Raw genomic sequence first — 22,754 nt, 5'->3', positions numbered from 1 at the left:
CAATTTTTAATAGAAATTAAACTTATTGCTATAAATAATTTGATAAAACAAAATAAAGTGTATACATATCCTGATATTGCAGATTGTAATTACTTCAAATATGTTGAAAGTACTTAAAATCTTAAAAACTTAAAATCTTATGTTTTTATTTTTTTCCAGCCACAAAGGTGTTTTCTCTTCTCACCCCTTCATATTTTCCTGTTCCAGTGTTTCTTTTTCTCTGTGGGAAAATATTTAATATTTATGGAGTGTCAAAAATATACTTGTGCTTTACAAAACAAAAAGCATGATCACTCTACACTCAAGGAAGCCTCAAAATACTAAATCACAAGTCAAAGCATTTCAAATTCTTAAGGAATGTCTTTAAAAAGATGTGCAAAATTTATATTTTTATGCCATCCATGGTTTCTCTAACCTGCCAGATAAATAGATTAGCTTTGTTTTCCCTCAGAGAAGATGTAGCCATTTAGCTATAAGTGAAGTTTTAGATATAAGTATATATTAAGTATCTTGAGATATAAAGTAGATAAATAAGCAAAGTGTTGCACATACCTAAGTCAGATCACCCTCTAATTACAATGCAAAGAAGGAGAATAAAGATACCTAACACCATCTTTCAGTATTTGGTTATTTTTCTCAGAAATAGTAAATGGGGAACTTGAACAGCATTTAGCCTAAAAAAATTCTCTCCTGACTACTTCTATTAGTTTTACTTTCTTCTTTATCAACCTCTTGCTGAGTCTTAACTCTTAGAAGTAAACAAGCAGTAATTACTGTGCAAACGAGATAATTATCTTAAGTGGATTCTTCTATTTTCAATGACTGAAAAAGAAGAAAAAGTCTGTGGGGATATCTTAGAAAACTAATTATCATACTTTCTCTGGAAATACCTTAGCACTGAATAATGACTTTGACTACACATTTTGATTTTCAGTGGTCCTTAATAATAATAAAAAAAAAACTAATAGTTTTATAGTTGACTTATAAAGTAATTCTGGGATCTTAAAATGCATAATATGGAATTGCTTTTTTTTTTTTTACAACAAACTCCATCTAAGAAAAAGTTATTACTGACTTTTCCTCAGTATTCTGAAGCGTGCATATCAGAATAACCTATAGTATGAACCTGGTAACAGATCTTAGTCTAAAAGCGGAGAATCAATACGCAATCTGGACAGTATTTCTTATTAGTCCCTGAAAACTGTGTATGTGAAAACAAGAAACTGAACATCTAACCTCTGACATGGTTCAAGGTTTCTCTGATTAAGTCATTTAACAATAATTCATGTAGTGCCTACCATGTACCGAGGCCTTTGCCAGAGAACTTGATGATGGAGACAGTAACAGCTAACATTTACTGAATGGTTAACTGTGCCGGGCACAATGCCTTATAAATAGTACCCCAGTTAATGGGAAAAAATTGCAGATTTATTATTTTCATTTTATAGATGAGAAAGCTAAAGTACAGAGAATCAGAAACTTGCCCTAACAAGTAGAAGACAGAGCTTCATGGCACAACTCCAAGGGTACCATTCACACAAAATGTGATGCTGTCTCCTGGAGTACCACTCCAGCACCCTTGCTGATGGAGGCAGAGACAGGATCCGGCCATCTGACTTTAGGAGGTTTATCAATAAATAAGACAGATGCAATCTCCTGATCTCAGAACTCAGGGAAAGCAGATAATCAGTCTCAGGTCCCCCATGCATGCCAAAATATCTTGCCCCCGCACCCCAAAATCAATTAACATAAGTAACTAAGTCAATTTGGTTGGGAACTAGTGATTTGAAAACCAAGAGAAGACTGTAACCCTGGAGCCCTGAACAACATAAACAACATAATGGTGAAAACAGAAATTTCATGGAAATCTCAGAAATTCAAAGGAAAATCAGAGTTTTCCCTTCAGGAAGGAAAATATCTTTCAATCAAGAAAGTGTTTTGTAGGATAGCTTATAGTTTACAGATAAAGTCTGAAAGACAGTAAATTTTGCTTGTGAAAAAACTCTCTGACACCTGTGGGGGAAAATATAAAAACGCTCTTCCTGATGATAAAATATGTTAATCTTTCTCTGCTAATTCTCTGAAATATTAAAGACACCATATGTTTGAATCATATTCAAGTGTTATAAAATATCATTTAGATAATCACATAAGTAATAAACAATAGCTACAGTGAAAATCTGTTATGCAAAATGATATCAATTTTGTATAAATGAACAACAGTAAAGCTTCCTGAGTTCCAGACTGAAGGTATATGTTGCTTTCAAAGCCATTAAAAGTTCACAATAAATTCCTAGTAATTGGGATGAATGATTCTATTTGCTTTCTTAATTGCTAAAGCAGAGTTTTTTAAAAATAAAATTACATACTTTTTTCCCTTGAAAAGAATTTTTGGTTTTTGTTGTTTCTTTGTTTATTATCCTCTACATACATAAAAACTTGAATTAACCAGCTGAATGAGCGTTCTAGATTAATGGCACCCCACAAGGCCTGTGCCTTTCTTTTCCGATAGAATAACTTTTCCACTCCCCTCTAGGGCAGTCTGTAAAGGAACTTACATGTCTGGTCAAACAAGGGGAAAAAAGTAATTATTGACAGGCTACCTTTTTTCCTCACTGAAAATAAAAACAGTTATTTTGATTTCAATTGTGGAAAAGTGATACCCCTACAATAAATTTTTTTAAATGTCAGATTCTCTTACATTTTAAGTTTCTACACAATTTGCTTCCCTGCACAAGGCAACGAGGGTTAAAGAGATCAAGCACGACTGCACAGCTAGACCTCGCCCACAGGCGATCAGACCATTAGGGGTGGTGGAAACCGTCATTTTTCCTAGGAAAGTTTTCATCATTCCAGTTGGATATAAGCAATCAGTTAATAAGAAAACATGATTTGCAGCACACAAGTGGCTACTGATAACACGTGTACTCGGGATCTAGCTCCAGTCCACTTTTATTAGAACGGCATTGCTACCATGCTGGAACCACTGGCTCTTCAGTTGGCATTTTTTGTTTAGCAATTTGGTTGTTGTAAATTGTGCTAACAATTACCTTGACAGTTTAAAGAAAAGAATTCTTTGATATGATCTGCTCTCGCTTGCTAATTGGGATTTGCTCAACAATTTTTAGATGTTTGTTTTAATTTTTTTGTAGTAACAAAATACATAGGTAAAAATATGTCTTTTTAAAATTTATATGAGAAAAACTTTCATGAATTTATTCTTTTTTTTAATATAGGCATCCAACAATGCCAGTGCTAAATTTAAGTACAGATAAAGAAAATCAAAATGCAATCCCATTGCATATTGATTTCTAATTACAGAAGTACTTTACCTAAGTTGTCATTCCCAAAAGTATATCCTCTTATGAAGAGTTGCATGAACAAACCAAAAATACTGGCAAATAGAAACAAGAGGACGTGGGCAGTTTCTTAAAGATTCTCAAAACAAACCAGAATTACCTTTTCAAATATATCAGAAAAACCCAAGTTTTTAAAAGAACTGGATCTTTACGATCCTGAATTTATCCCAAAGTATGCATACACAAGAATCTTGATGATCCAGAATTTATCCCAAAAAATATACAGCAAAATAAAAAAAATTCCAGAGACCCGTACACATTACTGCGTAGACAGCCACTAAAATTCGATTACCTTTTGGAGAACATCTAAAGCTGTAAGTACAGCTTCCTGTAAACTTGTCAAAACTGCTTCAGTATAAGATGGTAGAATGAAAGGGGACGCATCTGAACTTATTGGGACTGAAACAGCACTGTGCAATATGACTCCCAACTTTTGTAAGTCATCCATGTTGAAACCAGTTTTTATGTGTTGGTAGAGAGCCGGAAATATCTGAATTAAAGCTGTAAGAAAAGGCTGACTGGGAATGAAAGTTAGCTTATCAAAAGTAATAGGAGGCTTAGTGCTTTCAGATCCGATTCTATACCAGGTATTCCATGCAGCCCACCAGAGATTCAAATCTTCAAGCTCATCGGTAACTATGGGTGGCTCAGAGCTACTGTATCTTCCAAGTCTTTCTCCAATGGAGTCTGTTCTTACGAAGGGCCTGCTCAGGCCAGGGCCTGATATGGACCCTATAAGGACAGGCACAGGTACATTAACCGCAGGTGGTGTCTCAGGCTTATCTGAGTCTCTGACAGGGGACACAATCTGTAGAATTTCCTGGAAGCTTTTCAGCGCAGCCAGAGATACTTCATTGTTTTTGCTGAGCGCTGCTGACTGTATGTGGTCAAGAAGAACATCCCATGCTCTTGAAAAATCTCCTGTATTAGGAAGAAGAAAAAAAAATCTATAACCATAAAAGTAATCAAATTTTCGCTTACTATTAGATAGTTTAAAGTCTATTTGCTTTATTTTTCTGCTTAAATTCCTACAGAACTAGAACAAATATGTTTAGGCACTACCAATGTGAATTAAAATCATTAAAACCCAAAAATCCAGTAAAAATTTTTTTTTCAAGTATAGGAACAAAGGGCACCAAGAAGAGGATAGGATGATGAGTATGTCAAACAATGTTTCGGTCTTAAAACAAAACTCTGTAAATACAGGTACACATGTTTATACAATTTCCTAGTACTTCTGCCTAAGAAGAACAGAATAAAAACTAATGAGGGTGAAAACAAACTTTTCAGTAACATCTTTAGTCTATCCATCTACCTTTATTTATTTATTTTTTTTAAGGAAGATTAGCCCTGAGCTAACTACTGCCAATCCTCCTCCTTTTGCTGAGGAAGACTGGCCCTGAGCTAACATCCACGCCCATCTTCCTCTATTTTATACGTAGAACACCTACCACAGCATGGCTTGCCAAGTGGTGCCATGTCTGCACCCGGGATCCAAACTGGCGAACCCCGGGCCGCGGAGAAGCGGAACGTGTGCACTTAACCGCTGCACTACCGGGCCAGCACCTCCACCTACCTTTATTTAATGATGAAGTAAGATATTCTCATTCTTAAGCATATTGGAAATGTTATAACAGTATGACAGATGTTTTTTATAGTTCTAAATGTTTAAAATAAAGTATATGTAATACTCCATAAAATTTTAAGTTTATACTTTGGTTTTCATATTTAAATAATTTTATAGTTGCAGAATTTGCTTAAACACTTTTAGTGAGTTACAGAAGAAAATGCACCACAAAGAATAGACTTTCCCTTTACATGAGTCTAAATTTATTTCTGCCACATTAAATTGAGTCTGCTGATCCACCGTCAGCAGAGCATGAGCTGAATGGTAGCTGATGATTCCACTGATCAATTCAATCTCTTGTTCTACTCCTGTGACCAGCTAACTATGTTCATAATGAAGCTCTCCGTAGCCAGGTGTAGTTTGTCTCTACAAAGCCCAGCAAATATCATCTTGTTCCTAAAGCAATCCGTCCCAAAGTCTTTGTTAACAGCATGGATTATTCCCCATATACTGGGATTGAAACAGTGCAAAAATCAGAGGAATTGGTATTTTCCAAATCAGGATAACATAAGTAGCCTATGAAATATGTAAATGTTTGAGCTTTAAAGACTTTCTCTCCACAAAGGCCACAAATGATTAGTTTTTGTTAAAGGTATAAACTCCCGGGCCTGAGGAAGCATTCAGTTAACAGGAAAGCTGGAAGCAGGTGTGGTATGAAACAGCAAGCTCTTCTCTGTCTATATGGGACCAACTGTAGAACACCTGCCCAGTTCATGCCTCTTCCAATCTACACTGTTCTTCATTAAAAATTTAGGTATAATTTACATACAACAAAAAACACAGATTTTTCTGTAAACTATTCAAAGAGTTTTGACAAATTACATTTAAAAACTATCAAAACAGCAAAACAAATACTTCTGCTTGTTGCCATCCCAGTTCAAAGGTCAGTGAAACATTACATTTGCCAAGCAGAATGGTGACCTAACCTGAGATTCAGAATATTCCACATCATTGGAAAAAGCCCCTGCAATTCCGCCATTAGCATGGTCTATGTCTAGAAGAAGTCCTCTTTCTAAAAGACTAGGTATAATTATCTATTGTACATGGTTATGTTAAAGTAAGAACCTTATTCTAAAATAATAATAAAAATCATTTCCTAGTGTTCAAATTATAAAGTTACCAAAATTACATGAACTGCCTTATGTTTCACTTACAAAAATCTAAACGTATGTCTATTAGTTCTTAATTTTTAAAATAAAGTTACTATCATGGAGGTATTTAAAAATGCTTATTTTATCAAAACTCAGCAAACATACAGTTAAGATTGGTGCATTTCATTCTATGTAAATTTTACATGAAAATAAAAAACTAAGATTTAAAAATATACATATATAAATATACAGAGAACTCTAAAGTACACACGAAGGACTCATACAAAAATGTCTGTGGAGGGGCCAGCCCCGTGGTTAAGTTCACACGCTCCACTTCTGCAGCCCAGGGTTTCATAGGTTCCGAACATGGGCGGGGACATGGCACTGCTCATTAGGCCATGCTGAGGTGGCTTCCCACACGCCACAACTAGAAGGACCCACAACTAAAATATACAACTATGTACTGGGGGCATTTGGGGAGAAAAAGCAGAAAAAAAATGCCTATGGAAAGAGTAAAGATGCTTACACTTTAACATAAAGAGAAAAAGAAAAGCTAAATATAAAATACATTTCAAAAATAACATGTACAGCATGCTCATAGTTACGTACGAAAGTATTTCTGTTCACTTTTCTCTACCTCCCCTATCACCACCACCAGAACTGAAGGTATTATAACCTACACCAGGGTTTCTTAGTCTCAGTACCGTTGACTTTCGGGTTGGGTAATTCTTTGTTGTGGGGGTTATCGTATGCGTTGTAAGATGTGTAGCAGCATTCTTTGCTTCTAGCACATGTCCCTCCCTAGTTGTGACAACCCAAAATGTCTCTGGACATTACCTAATGTCCTGTGGGGAGGCAAAATTGGCCCTGGTTGAGAAGCACAGGTCTGCACCAACAACTTCCTAACTCATCTAGTATCCTGCCACCCTTCCTTGCTGCCATGCCATTCCACACATCCTACCCAAAGTGATCTTTCTGAACTGCTTATCTGATCATGTCACATCAGGGATTAAACCCTTTTGGTGGTTTCTATTGCTCTTAGGATGAAGTCCTAACTTTTGAACGTGACCTACAAAGTTCTGCGTGGCCTAGCCTCTCTACCTCTACAGCCTCATCTGGAAGCACACTCTTCTTTGTTTTCTTCATTCCAGACCTTCAAACATGCAAGGGTCCTCACTTTCCCCTTCTCCTCAATCTTCTCCCATCTCTTTCACTCATTCTCTTTGCCTATAAGGCTCTTCCCATTTCACCTTACCCTTGCCTGATGAACTATGACTTACCCTTCAGATCTCAGGTAGAATATCACTTTCTCAGGGAAGCCAATCTGGACCCCACTGACCCGGTCAAATATCTCTTATAAGCTCACAATGCACCACTTCTTTGTAGCATTTATCATTGTAGCAATTTTGCATTTATATATGTAATTATAGTTTCTCCCTCACGCTCATGGTAGCAAGGACAGTGTGTTTTTTGCTCATCATTGTATCCCCTAGAGACTAGTTCACAGTAGGTACACATTACATATTTTTTCAATGAAACAAATAAAAACATGTATACTTCTGCACACACCACACATAAATACAGACTGGCAGTTAAGATGGATTATTCTTAGGAAATAGCATTGTATATGAATTTTAAAAGACTCTTCTGTATTTTCCAAATTTCCTTTAACATGAATTACTTGTATAATCAAAAAAAAAACACATATATATACCTAAAGGTTGGAGTAAATATCTTCTAGTATTGAAGATTCTTGCTACTCCAGCCAATGTTAAAACCCATGTCTCAGCCCATTGCTTCTCTGCTGTGTCCCTTGAATGATGAATGAGAATATTGCCACCTCCAGACTCAATCTTTTCTTTGTCTGCAGTGGTGGAAGACTCTCGAACTCGATCCAGTAGATGAAAGAGAACCTGAATATTTATAAAAAAGCATATAAAAATTATTGATAACACAGCTTAAGTAATAGCCTAAGAAATAAGGAATTGTTATAAAAAAAATTATACCTAACAGTCTGATCAATCCCATACATCAGAGGAAATTGACCAATAGAGGTATCTTTATATGCTTAAGTTTATCCTTAAGGTCATGGAATATGAATAATTAAAATAAATTGAATAGAATATCATCTAAGACTTGTTGAGTTGAGGTGTCAATGGAGCATCTATGGGGTAATGTACAGAAGGGAGTGAAGACAGAGAGAGGGGTCCAGGAAAAAATATTATTATGGGAGACATCTGGATAGAGGTTACAACTGAAGCTTCAGCACTAGATGAGGGTGCTTGAAAAAAATCAAGCAGAAAGCGGTTGGGACTTGAGGAATGTTTACAATTAAAGGGTACATTCAGAGGAAGGAATAGAAGCAAAGAAAATAAAATAAAAATTGAATAGAAAAGCAGGTGCATGCTGTGAAACAGAAGCCAAGGGAAAAGAAATTTCAAGAAGAAAATAATCAACAGTATTAAATGCTACAAAAAAAAATAGTAGAATAAGGATTGAGCATAGTGCAAAAGACTTGGCAATCAAAAGACTACCTGTAGCCTATGAACAATTTCTGTGGTTCTCAAAATAGAGCCAGCAGCATCAGCATCACCCAGGAGCTTCATAAACATGCAAATTCTCAGGCCCCAAGGGGGGTATCAGAAACTCCGGGGGTACAGCGGTGGTGGCTCAGCAATCTGTGCTTTAACAAGTATTCTAGGTGATTCTGTTACAAACCAATGGTTAAGAGACTCTGAAGTAAAATAATCTGGAAATCAACTTACAAGGGATAAGAAAATGCAGGGCAGGTGAGAAAGAAAAAAATCACAAGAATTAGGCAGCAAGCTTAACAATGAAGCTGTTTGAAAGGAAAACAGGAAGCAGAGAAAAATATCAGTTTGTTTTCTGAAACAGGAAGGGACACTCAAGCATGTTTCTGATGAGGAACAGTTAGGGGATGGAGTTGAAACAGAAGACACAGGGCACCAAGCCTTCTAATTATTTTTATTAAGGAACATATATTATCAATTTTTTAAAAAGACATTTTGGGGTCTTTTTTATTAAATTGAAAACATTGTTAAATACAATTAAAGTTCACTATGCTGTCTATTGTCAAACTTACTGATTTCAAAAATTCACAAAAACAGTGAAAGAATTATAAATAGAATTTTTTTCAAATGGAAAAGATGGAACAAAAAAAGAGAGCCTTTTAGCAAAGAGGGGACCCTCAATAATAAGCTGCTGATTTTGTAAGAAAGTTTAAAAAAGATGACAAGAAAGAAAAATTGAAAAATGAAATTGTGTATTTAATGAAGAAACATGTAAAATTTACAATTGGAGGTTACTTCTGTTTGGTCAGAGTCTGCAAGTAAATTTCATTATTGTTGATATTCTTTTATTTATAAAATTCTCATTTGAGTATATTATTTGAATTACATGTAGTGGTTGAGCAACTCCTGGTTTTACAACTTGGGAAAACAGGGGAAAAAAGAGAAAGGCTAAGGCAGAAATCAGAGACAGATTAAAAAATGAGGCTTTTAATATTTAATTTGTTCTGTGTGAGGAGCAATTTAAAATACGACAAAGCTAACATTTTCTGTTTTGTCAAATGCAGAAATGCAAGGAAATTCTTTAAAAACTAACAGGAACGATTTTAATTTAAAAAGTATATAAGCGTGTCTCAATTAAAAGCCGATACCCCAGGCTATTTCACAGTACCTTCCAAATAACAGTGTGCCACGTTGAATGCTGTAATAACGTTCCATGTGCACCAATTGTTGAAAACAGAGTCTGCCCCGCACTCTTCCTCACGGCAGGACGGGGGTCCACACACAGTTCACCCAGTTTTGCATAAAGACAGAGCCACAAGCAATCGAACGGTGGTGCAGGGTGGAAGGGCCGATTTAAAACCACTCCTTTCTCTTCCGCCTGCTTTTGCTGTGCTGCCTCTTCCTTATTTAATTCTTTTTCAATAATTTCTCCTCTTTGAAAAAAATAATCTGAAATATTCCACTAAAAAGCAAAGTAGAAAAATATCACCGTATTAACAGATTTTATTTCAAACACGTAAATAAATATGCAACACATGGTTGTTTTACCTTTCAGAATAAAACTTTTTTTAAAAAGTACTTCAAAAATCCCTAGTAGAATGGCTATGAAAACATCTCTTCCTCTGTTAAGTGTCTCTATCTGATTTCAGGAGAACTGGGGGGAACAATCTTGTGCTAAAATTAATATTTCAAAAAATTTTTATTATGAAAAATTTCAAGAACATACAGAAAAACGGAGAATCCATCATGAGATACACAGAACCTAGATATAACAATTGTTGACATTTTGTCATATTTACTTTCTGCCTATTTTATAACCGCTACTAGATAAAGGCTTTAAAAAACATAACCATGATACTATTATCACCCCAACAAAATTATTAACAATTCCTTAATATCACTTAATATTTTGTCATTTATACGAGAGCAATTACTATCTCCAAACATATCTTCTGACTTCACTCTCAACCACAGTAATATATGTGAATTAAGGAGTATTATGTCAATGGTAAAAATGTAGAGAATCCAATACCTGTGAACATAGACATAAAATAAAGGGGATGATATCCAGCAGTAATTCAATCAACAGTGAATTAACCAACGACTCTTTGGGAGCAATTCTATTCACAATATGCTTACGTTTTTCCCATGATCAAATTTTTATGTAAAATATTAAGTTATCTAGCTTGTGAGGGAAATTTAAGTCTGACTTTAAAAACTTCTAATATACATTTAAAATAGTCTAAATAATTGCCTTTAAATAAATTTATATTGGGTACAGCTCTCCATACGTTCACTTCATGTAATATTAGCAATACTCTAACTTAAATTTTATTACTTCTATATTCAAGATGAGTAAAATGAGCTTGAGGTCAATAATTTAACAATTAACAAGAGGCAGACAGAATTAAAATACATGTATACCTGTTTCCACAGTCTAGGGTCTTCTACTATCATATGCCATCTACTAATAGCTAATAATAACTCCTATTAGCAGTATTGACAAACTACAGGACTGTGAAATGGTAAAGCCTTTTACTGAAGCTTTATTTACATGAAAATGTTGCTACTAAAATAATATTGAAAACCAATTAAACTTCAAACTAGAGTCAACTGACTACTTCTGTGTACTATTACCTTTTTACTAAATCCTCTCATAACAAACCTTGTAAAAGCCAAATTTCAGCTCAATATATCAAAATTATTCCAAATAATCTGCTATTAATGAATTATTTTTTAAATGATGTCATTTAACCCTTCATGCAAGATGTAAGTTTAATACTTAAAAGACGTTTAAACAACTCCTAAAGAGCCAAAAGCATATTTGCTTGGCATTCATGCTCAGCTGCATAACAGTGACTCCTAAATATTCTCATAAGAAAGGAGGCAATGACACTTACTAATAAACCTATGGAAGTTAAACTAATATTAAGTTCTTGGTTATGAAGTCCAAAGCTGCCGGCAACATCTACAACTATCTGCAGGCAAGTGCAAGGCATTGTTGGTAGAAAATCTGTCACAACCAACTGAAGACACTGGAATGCAGTTCGTATCAAGGATTCTCTGAAAAAACAAAAAGAAAAGAAATTCATACTTAACGCATTTAAAAGACGTGTAAGTAAAAATACATACCTTACAATAATTTGAACCAAGCAAAATTTTACTTTAAAATTAGAACAAGAAAATCTTTCCTAACATAGATCCAATACTTCAACATTTACGTAAATGTAAAAAAAGATATGCTCACTTAAAAAATTAGCAAATAAAAATAAAGAAAGAACCTCTCAAGCATAAGAAATAAAAAACAGTAACTTTTAAAAGAGGAAAAGAAAATATTTATTAATGCCATATTATTTATATTTTCCACCAAGTAACCTAACAAAACTTAGACATTGAACGAGAAAGGGAAATTGGCCACAGCTACTTTCTCACCACTGTACCCCAATAACTAGGATTGTGCCTAGCACATGTGAATACACACAATTTACTCAGTGAATGAAAATGAGTTTCTCATTCTTTCATATTTATATCTTATTTAAAATTCTACATCTAGTCTGTAAAAGAAAAGAACTGAATTTCAGATGAAGAGAATAAGAAGTATTTGCCTTTGGAGAGAAATTCTGGTGGTGAAAAATAATAATGAAAATGAATTATAATAGCTAACCCTTATTGAGTGTTTACTATGCCACATACTTTTAAGTGTTTTACAGATATTAATTAATTTCATCCTTATAACAATGCCCTATTTTATACATTGCATTGTAGGTTGGGAGAAGAAACCTCAACTTGATTTAAGCCATAGCTGATCTCCCTCTATTTTAATCATCTCAATATTTTGTAGTATTTAAGTAAATTTATTACTGCAAATATTTAAGAAAAATTAATTTTCCATAATAGTCACAAGAATCTCAATCATGTAAAATTCCTAGTCATCAAAAGAAGACAGTATGAGTCCTGCTACAGAATTACAGTATAACCAAATGTCTGCTAAATCTATTGCAATGTCTTACCTTAAATTTTAAAAGTCCATACATTTCCCCCAAATTTACACTTCCATCTGTATTCCTTATTTCGTTCATAATACCCCCATCCACTAAGCTGCCTAAGTCAGAAATCTGGGAGTCATTCCTGATTCTATTTGCTGTTTCTCCCTTTGCCCCAAGAGTCAATCTGTTAAGTAGCTCAAATCATCTCCTCCTCTCTATTTCTAGAAAGTACTGCAGACTCTCTCATTTCCCATCTGCCCATGCTGCTGCCACAGTGATACATATCAAATGCATATCAGATTACATCATTCCTCTGCTCAAAATCCTAAAATGCCTCCCAAATATATTGAGGATAAATTCAACTAGTTTGTAAAAGCACATAAGGGCCTTCATAATTTTGGCTCTGATCCACTCCAGACCCACTCCACTCTCACCGGAGTCCTATTCTTTTGCAGCAGAACAAACTACTCTCTTACTAGGACCCTACTATAGGGCTTGTTCCTTTTCCATAGGATTCTACTTTTAGAGCAGGAGCTATTTATCTGCGTAATCAGAATAACTAGTAAGCATAGTATTTGGAAGACACTAGGCACAGAATAAATGTTTAATAAATGAACGAATGACAAAAGTCTCTTAAAAGCAATTTCTTGAACTTCTTAATATATGCAGAGAAGTCAAGTCCTAGATGTTAATTCACACCATACCAAATATTTAACAAAACAAAACCCAATCTTTAGATGTGTTACAAAATTCGTTAGACTGGTGCATTTATTTTATTCTAAGAACCTTGTATTCTTGTATAAATGTCAAATAAACAGCAATTTTTCCATCCTTCCAAAACAAGGGTGAGCCCTAATAATTCACTATGACCACTCGGAAGTAGGGTTAAGAAAAACTATTCTAGACCTTAGACTTAAGCAGGAAGGGCATGCACAAAAAATCACCACTACCGCAAGATTTGAGGATGAATTCTCTTTTTATGTTTTATCACCTTTTGGATGTTCATTTGAAACACTTACCCTTGATCATTTCTGATTGCTCCCATGACTCCAAGCGCCAATGGCCATCCAGGCCCAAGACTGTCTCCCTGACTCTGCAGAATCTGCAGCACACATTCTAATTGCTTGAGTCGGATATCTGGATGATTAATGCTGGACATCTCCTTTAACGGGTTCAACAAAAGCAACTGCAGCCTCTGAAAGGGGCGAGAAACTAATTAGGAAAAGAGGCCCCAAAAGACAGGAAGGCTTTGCTGCTGCGTTTTAAGTTTAAATTCATCCCTACTCAGACTGTAATGGTACACAGAAACTTTTCTATTAAAATAAACACTAAATATGATTTCTCTAACAGTAATCAGAATAGATTTCTTTTGTCCTCTGTCTTTTTTAAAATAAGAGAAAATAAAAATTAATCTTTAACATGTTAGATTTCAAGATAAACGGAGAGTGACTTTATGTTAAAAGATATTACAGACCCATATAGAAATGAATCTCACTAAAGGAAATACATGCATATATATCTAGCTATATTTGCAGAGAGGGAAACAACTCCCAATTTCTAAAATTACCTTTCACATATATTTAATATATATAACGTGTATTTAAATTTAAAATTCTCAATACTCCAAAAAAGTGAATAAGTATGATAGACGTTAACAAAGATGATATAAAACCATGAGATCAACATGTTGGAGAGTAAAAAAGCACTTTGTTCTATTCCTTTCAGCATCTGAAAGCACTTGCTTCATTTTCAACTTTCTTCTCTCTAAGGATTCATTTATTTGGTTCAGTGATTGAACAAACATTTATTAAGCTTACACACTGTGCCAGGTATTAAGCTGGAACACTGAGGATATAGACAAGAGTTTTCTTTTAAAAAACTTAAATTGTAATTGGAAAAAAATATGAAATCACAAAAAATTTAAGCTCTATAAAGAACATAGATCTTTTCTGTTCATCATTCTATTCCATTCTTTTTTTTTATTCTATTCTCTTTTCTCTTTTGAGAAAACGAGTTTTTTTACCTGGTTTTGTGAAAGTGGAGGATCATGGTTAAATGTTAATCCTGCTTTAATAAGTGAAGTTAAAGCTTCTGCTCCCCATTCTCTCATTCGAGAGTTTGGATGCTGGCAGACCTGCAGGTACACACATACGATGAACAAAAATTAAATATCTGATTTGTATACTTAAGCTATGTATCATACATTAATTTCAGAAAATAAAAATTAAAACACTACAGTTTCTGTTCTTTCACATTTTGAAAATTTTATCAAATGTTCATCAACAAGCATTGAAGAAAAATATTATATCCAAAATGTAAGTAAGCTTACCTTCTGAATAAATGGCAAGAGGAAGCAATAGAGAGACAGAAGATAAAAGATGAAACTAAATAAGTCACAGACAAGAAAGCACTTCATAAAAGTAAATGATGTCACCAGAGTCAACAAAAGCAGCAAGCTGATATCACAGTTCCTAATTAGGTCCACCCTCATAACCAAATACTGTGCTAAAATTTTTAAAACTTATTTTTTTGTCATTTGATGAGAATGTCCATAATAAAGAAATCTGCATACATCCTTTAATTAAATCATAAAAGTAATTCCAATAAAATGGAAAAATAAGAAAAACACAAGCACTTTTTTTCCTTATTAAGAATAATACCTTTCTCATGCTACTAAAATAATACAAAATGATCATGGTAACCTAAACTGCACAAAAACACGTATACTGACGGAAGCAGCTGTTATTAAGCAGCAGCTAATTATTAAGAATCATTCCATGGGCCAGCCCAGTGGTGCAGCAGTTAAGTGCACATGTTCCGCCTCTCAGCAGCCCCGGGTTTGCCGGTTCGGATCCTGGGTGTGGACATGGCACCGCTTGGCACGCCATGCTGGGATAGGTGTCCCACATATAAAGTAGAGGAAGATGGGCACAGATGTTAGCTCAGGGCCAGTCTTCCTCAGCAAAAAGAGGAGGATTGGCAGTAGTTAGCTCAGGGCTAATCTTCCTCAAAAAAAAAAAAAAAAAGAATCATTCCAACTTGAATACAAGAGAATTCAAATCCAGATACAATTCCCTGGCACTGTCTCTAATTAATGCTAGCAAAGAGGTTTTTCTCTTTGCAGAAGAGCTACCTCAACCACAGGAAAGGCGTCAAGGAGCAGTGTTGACTAACTCTCAGCCCCACCTGCCTTTAAGTTTCAGAAGCAGCTGAAACTGAGGTGCTCAGGAGACTGTGAAATAAAAGAAAGGGGTCCCAAGCTAAAGGCTGAAGGAGACTTTACCCATTTTCAGCCATAAAAAGCAACCTATTCTTCTTCACCAAAGCGATTACTGTAAAACTTTAGTCCCTGATAGAATATACAGATATAAGCACAATGAAAAAAAAAAGTTAATGCTGATTTTTCATATAGTTATCCTGAGTCATTAGTTCACTGTGTATGTCTTTATTCTTAACAAAAATGTAAATACAATAATTAAGAAAAAGAGGTTACCTCAAGTAGATGGCCAGTTAGAGGTCTCCATAGAATTTCTATTCGGTGCATGTTAACTAGACCAGTTTCTAACAATTTGGCAACAGCAAAAAGAGATGGTTCCTAGAGAGAAAACATACTGCATTTTGACACTATAAGGAGAATTTGATACTTCAATGTAAATAAGACTGAGAATACTCTGAAGAGCATGACTATAATTTGTATGTGATTAGTTAGTATAAAGTCAGCAACAAATATAAAAAACTTTAGTTACCATGAGACAAGCTTTTCTGCCCACCCTCAAGTATCCAGAATAGCTCCTAACTGGAAAATTTGGTTAGGAAGAGAACGTTTTAGCAGGAAAAGAGTAAAACTTCAAAAACTATAACAGAAACAGAATGGCTAGTCTTCGGACCAGAAGGAAGAATTCTGGTATGGACTGAAGCGTGTTACCCCAAAATTCGTACATTGAATCCCTAACTCCCAATGTGATGGTATCTAGAGATCTGGCCTAGAATGGGGTAACTAATGTTTAATGAAGTCATAACTGTGGTGCCCTGATATGGTAGGATTAGTGTCCTTATAAGAGGAGACACCAGAGAACTTGCCAGCACTCACTCACTCACTCACTCATTCATTCATTCATTTTGTCTGTCTCTCTCTCCCTCTGTCTCCCTCTCCCCTTGCCATGTGAGGACATGGAAAAAAGCCAGCCATCTTTTAAGCCAGGAACAGAGTCCTCACCAGAATCAACCATGCTGGCAGCCTGATCTTGGACTTTCAGTTTCCAGAACTGTTAGAAAATTAATTTCTATAGTTTTTTTTTTTTTAAAGATTTTATTTTTCCTTTTTCTTGCCAAAGACCCCCGGGACATAGTTGTGTATTTTTAGTTGTGGGTCCTTTCAGCTGTGGCATGCGGGATGCCGCCTCAACATGGCTTGATGAGCGGTGCCATGTCCACACCCAGGATCCGAACCGGCGAAACCCTGGGCCGCTGAAGTGGAGCACGCGAACTTAACCGCTCGGCGGTGGGGCCGGCCCCTAATTTCTGTAGTTTAAGCCACCCAGTCTATGGTATTTGGTTGTGGTAGCCTGAGCTGACTAATATACATTCTTATTAGTGAAGTTTTCAAATGTCCAGGTTTTATGCGTGAATGTCAAGAAGTGTGAAAAAAACAGAAAGGAGATAGAGACCAGGAAAAAGAAGTATGAAGCCAAGAGTATGGCCGAGAGCAGGGCTGTCAGTTTAGACACTAACTGAAAAGTTGCAGAGAGAGAAGACAAACCCCTCTCCTCAGTTGCTGGCATTTCTACAACAGAAAGTGAGTCAGTGTACCTCATATACAGTTATATTATTGAGCACTTGTGTAGGCACCCTAAAAATCTTAGGGTAGAAAAACTAATCATTCTAGAGACAATACGATAGAGTGGTTAAGACTGATGCCTGTGAAGTTTTAAGTGCCTGGGATCTCATCTCAACTCTACCGCGTAACAGCTATGTAACCTTGAGTAAGTTACTCAAATTTTTTTAAATTTGTAAAATGGAGATAATAATGTACAAAAATGACCTCATGTTAGAAAGTGCCTGGCACCTAAGTCCCCATAAACGTTGCCTAGTATTACTTCCTCGCCTTCTTCCTCCTTCTTCTTATTCTAACAAGGATGTACAGAGGAATCATGTAGCATTTAAAAGAATGTATACATGTCCAGGCCTCATACCCAAAGATTCTTATTCAGGAAGCCTAGAATGTGGCCCTGACATCTGTATTTCGTAAAACCTCCATAGCCAACTTTGATGCAACAAAAGTTAGATCCACAAGTGAAGTGGTTAAGAGTGGAGCTCTGGAATGAGACATTTGTTGTTAGTGTCATCGAGTGGATTCTGACTCCTAGTGACTCTGTGGACAGCAGAGTGGAACCTTACCCAGTGTTTTTGCGCCACCTTTTCACCTTCTGGTGCTCTATCAGACAATGCTCCATTGCTACTCATAGGGTATATACATGGCCAATTTTTTCTGAAGTAGGTGGCCAGGTCCCTCTTGCTAGTCTGTCCCAGCCTGGAAGCTCTGCTGAAACCTGTCCACCATGGGTGACCCTGCCGGTGTTTGAAATCCCGATGGTACAGCTTTCAGGGTCACAGTGACACCCAACCACCACAGTATGACAACCGATGGACAGACAGGTGGTGTGGTTCCCTGACTGGGAACTGAACCCGGGTCACAGCTGCCAGAGCGCCACACCTTAACCACTAGACCGCCAGGGCTGGCTGGAATGAGACACATGGGTTCAAATCCAAGGTCTACCAAATAATTAGTAGGTGATCCTAGGCAGGTTACTTAAGTTATTTTCATATTTTATCTGTAAAAAGGGGATGCTATTACTGAACCTTACAGAGTTGTTTTAAATAATTAAATAAAATAATACAAATTAGTGCCTGGCATATGGTAAACAACGAACAACAGCTGTTTTATTATTTTTGTCATTGTTATACTGAACTTGGTAATATGGCCACACAAGTATCATCATCATCACTTCCAACAAGAAAGCATTTTCAAGCTTTACCGTCAGCTACTTCCTCAACACACAGCACAAATTTGTACACTAAAAGCCAAAAACGAGATGACTGGTCACTTTAAAGCCACACCTAAAGAACACTGATGTACACATCTTTAATCCCTAGAATATTTAACTCACTCAGAACAGCTGACATTGATAAACTTTTTTTAATGTAGAAAAATATAAAAGTTTCTACTTATTTTAACATCTCTATATTTATAACAATTTTATAGAAAGTACAACTGAATAACAAACTGTTTTATGCTTCCATCTTAAGATATTATTTAATAAAATGTATACTTGAATACTTTTATAAACTTTCATTTCCATTCCATATTTACCACTTCACTTTACAAAATTAAATCCTAAAATGGAAGGTGTGAACCCATTCTCAGGGAAGTCAACTCCATTCCAATGTATCCATTTTCTCAACATCTGTTTCCTCCAAGCCTCCCTGAAGTAGTGCATCCGCTCCTATCACTCTCTTGAAATTATATTCTTCAAAGTTAACAATAAACCAATGATAACCAAATCTCTTATTCTCTCTCTCTTTTTTTTGTGTGTGAGGAAGATTGGCCCTGAGCGAACATCTGTACAAGTCTTCCTCTCTTTTGTATGTGCGATGCCACCACAGCGTGGCTTGATGAGCGGTATGTAGATCTATGCCTGGAACCTGAACTGGCAGACCCCAGGCCACCGAAGTGGACTGCATGAATTTAACCACTATGCCACAGTGCCAGTCCCCCTATTTTTTTCTTAATCCCCATTGATCTTGACTTTTTGTAACATTTTTCTCTTTTGCTATCCATGAGTCTGTCCTTTCCTTTCCTATCACAATCTTACCATTCCTTCAATGTCCAACTCCAATCACACCAATTCACCTTGATTAATCTTTATTGATTTTAGTAGAAATATGTACTCAAATCATCTTATGTAACAAGGCACTAAGGATTCAGAGAATAAGTCTCATATCACTTAATATCTATACTATTTATTTAGACTCTTATACCACCTTAACTGCCACTTAACCATGAGCCAAGCGTTTACGTGCTCTTTGAAAGTAGAAATCTTATATTTCATAGCAGTGTCATGTACATAGTAAAAATCCTGTGCTTGTTGAGTGAATACATAAATTCTCAAGACATTACCATATAAACTTGCTCAGATTTCATTTAGGTAATCTATTAAAAATATTATAGTTTTGTGTTAAGAATTAATCTTTAAAATGCAGGATTATTGAAGATATCAAGAAACTGATTACTGCACTCTATTTTCTATTATCCTTGTCTTGATTTAGAGTAAACTATAATATATATTTTAAAACACCTGCATGTCCATGTAATTCTGTAGCGATATGCTACACTATACAAACTCTGCCCTAATAGGATCCTTTTGGTTAATTTTTAAATAAGTCACACGAGTCAAGATGAAAGCCACAGTAGACAGAATTATAGTTAAGGTCTAGGCAGACAACATAATTTTGGATCCTACGGTTAGATGTTAAACAAGTTACTAAGCAGCATTCTCTGCTTTTTAATTATGTTCTGCATGTCTTCGCTTATTTGCAAATGGTCAAACTATATTTATTCACTTTAAAACATAGAAAACATTTTTTTAAAAATAATTTCCACAATCGAAATAAACCCAAATATTCCTGTGTTTTCCAAGTATAACAGAAAATGATATTTTGAGTACAGAAAGAAATGTTCTTGAATTTCAATATTCAAAAGAACTGTCCTAGTCAATCAGTCAATGAACAAAGCAAAAATTTAATGTTCAAGGTAGGGAAAACCATTACCTTCATACAGAAATGATTAGCTCCTTATTTTCTATCTCAGTGAAGGCCAGAGAAACTGAGACATATATTCCTTGATTTAAATCTTGTATCGCCCCAATCATAAATTGCAATTTTAAGTACTGTCATGACATTTTATGGAACTCATTTGTAAATGTGGTATTGCATTTTTCTTTATAACAATATTTTTTTAAAATATTCGGTATAAGAGAAATGGACACAATTTAAAATCATAATATATATTGGTACGTATCACAAGCCAAATCATGTCCTCTTCACTCCCCCTTCAACAAATAACAAGCATAAATGGTAAAAACTCAACAGAGTAGGGTTAGCCTACAAGCTGAGTATTAGTCCCACTGGCAAAACACTAAGACCATAATGAGCGTACACCTTCTTTAACCAAATGATGCATGATATTTACAACAGAGAGGGAGGATATCACACCTTATTATTTCCATAGGCCATATCCATTGCTTCTAGGGATAAGGAGCAAAGCGCATTTATTAAATGATGCAATGATACGTCATCAAGATACCTAAAATAAAAATGAAGGAATAAGACATTCTGATCTAAAATATACAGCCAATAATAATGTTTCCATCAATTTAAAAAACTGACTCTTACTGTGAGCTTTCAAACAGTCTTGAAAGTATATTGGAAATCACTGGTAAATCTGTCATCACTGCTGTTGTTAGAACCTAAGGGACGAATAAAATTAAATGTAACATATGAACACTTTGGGAAGCACGAATTCACTAAGAATTACTAGAACTCACTGTACTGGGTCCTTCTACAGCTCTCCCAGGTTTCAAGGCACCACCACTACTAGGCTTTAATCCCAGAATCCACACAAGATGCTGTTTAAAAAAAATCAAAACAAAGAAACTTATAAAACGATAAAAATTCTAATAACTAAAATTAGAAATCAGTACTAACTTCTGACAACTAAAACCAAAATCAGTAATAGGTTTCTAATAACTAAATTTAAATCATTAATTAACATTCATATAAAATCCTTATTATACCAAGCATAGGCAGAACTTAGGCCATGAGGAGAAACATTCCATCACTTCATACAATATAAGCCATGTCTTTTTTCCTTTCCAACTTCTCCTCTTCCATACTTACTGTCTATTCCTTAGGTCTGCCCCAAGACCAATAGGCATCGCTTAGTTTAATTGTTAGCACTTAGATATAAAAACAACACTGACCTCTGACCCAGAGACTACAGCATACCTGTAGAGTTGCCAAGACAAGTTGCCATGATGTTCCAAGAACAGCTCCATGGCAGTGTGCCAAGTTAAGTAAAGTCCTCATACACTGGATATTTTTTGAAGTTAGCTATATTAAAAAAGAATATATTTGCAAGAACTGTTACGCATTCTTGAAAATTAAAAGCTTGTAAAGCAACATCACTGTATTCAAATACTTTTTTAAATAAGAGCCAAAAATATTAAGAAAATAGGTTTGGATGGTTTTGTACAGAACAAATTCATTTGCTTAAAAGTTGTGTTATCTTAGTCGGTTATGATAATGTGAAATGCATATATAGTTTCTTCTAGAGGTATCATCCAGGAAAAAGAAAGTAAATAAATGTAATGATAAATTTTGGCAAACACACTAAAAAAGGTACAAACGTTTCCTTAACACTTAATTGGTAACCCAGAAAAGAACAAGTACTTTACCATTACTGTCCCTTGAGGCTGGACTGCTAGCGGCTGACCAACTGCCACAACTTGCTGGTGAGATTCACTTGATGGGCTTATCATCATAACACTTTGGCCCTGAATGGAATATGCTAGGATACAAAAGACAATCCAAATAATTAAAATATACTTTTCATCTTGCATTCAAAGTAATGTTATATTTTAAACAATAATCTGATTAAATGAAGCTCAACTATGACACTTATTTAGTTATCTATTACCTATATGCAAACATTTAAAAATCTCATGAGGTGTTGGGGCTGGCCCCGTGGCCGAGTGGTTAAGTTCGCGCGCTCCGCTGCAGGCGGCCCAGTGTTTCGTCGGTTCGAATCCTGGGCGCGGACATGGCACTGCTCATCAGACCACGCTGAGGCAGCGTCCCACATGCCACAACTAGAGGAACCCACAACGAAGAATACACAACTATGTACCGGGGGGCTTTGGGGAGAAAAAGGAAAAAATAAAATCTTTAAAAAAAAAAAAAAAATCTCACGAGGTGCAAAAACCAAGACAATAAATAAATATTAATATTAATTTTCTATCTACCTTTTAAAAATAATAAAGCTTCAGTATATTTCTTCATAAGCAAAACAGAATTAGGACACTCAGTATTTTTTTTTTTGTGAG

At 35.4% G+C, this 22,754-nt stretch overlaps 1 protein-coding gene across 9 annotated transcripts in view; it reads right to left on the bottom strand.

The window, feature by feature from the left end:
* The window catches only part of MON2 (MON2 homolog, regulator of endosome-to-Golgi trafficking), a 103,722-nt gene that overhangs the window by 24,664 nt on the left and 56,304 nt on the right, over positions 1–22,754 (bottom strand). For 4 of the 9 annotated variants that reach the window (XM_070621920.1, XM_008522314.2, XM_008522315.2 and 1 more), the window contains 13 exons: positions 22,107–22,219; positions 21,658–21,762; positions 21,198–21,278; positions 21,046–21,119; positions 20,866–20,956; positions 16,088–16,189; positions 14,618–14,728; positions 13,614–13,789; positions 11,509–11,671; positions 9,777–10,070; positions 7,792–7,990; positions 3,652–4,280; positions 185–220 (listed from right to left, as the gene is read on the bottom strand). In XM_070621920.1, coding sequence (XP_070478021.1) covers positions 185–220; positions 3,652–4,280; positions 7,792–7,990; positions 9,777–10,070; positions 11,509–11,671; positions 13,614–13,789; positions 14,618–14,728; positions 16,088–16,189; positions 20,866–20,956; positions 21,046–21,119; positions 21,198–21,278; positions 21,658–21,762; positions 22,107–22,219 — 2,174 coding nt within the window. The remainder of the gene's footprint in view (positions 1–184; positions 221–3,651; positions 4,281–7,791; positions 7,991–9,776; positions 10,071–11,508; positions 11,672–13,613; positions 13,790–14,617; positions 14,729–16,087; positions 16,190–20,865; positions 20,957–21,045; positions 21,120–21,197; positions 21,279–21,657; positions 21,763–22,106; positions 22,220–22,754) is intronic. The other 5 variants (XM_008522316.2, XM_008522317.2, XM_070621923.1 and 2 more) reach the window with 3 other exon arrangements.

This window comes from Equus przewalskii, chromosome 5 (assembly GCF_037783145.1).
Source record: "Equus przewalskii isolate Varuska chromosome 5, EquPr2, whole genome shotgun sequence".
Taxonomy (NCBI): domain Eukaryota; kingdom Metazoa; phylum Chordata; class Mammalia; order Perissodactyla; family Equidae; genus Equus; species Equus przewalskii.
The sequence above is the reverse complement of the archived record's forward strand: the minus strand, read 5'-3'. Positions and strand labels throughout refer to the sequence as shown.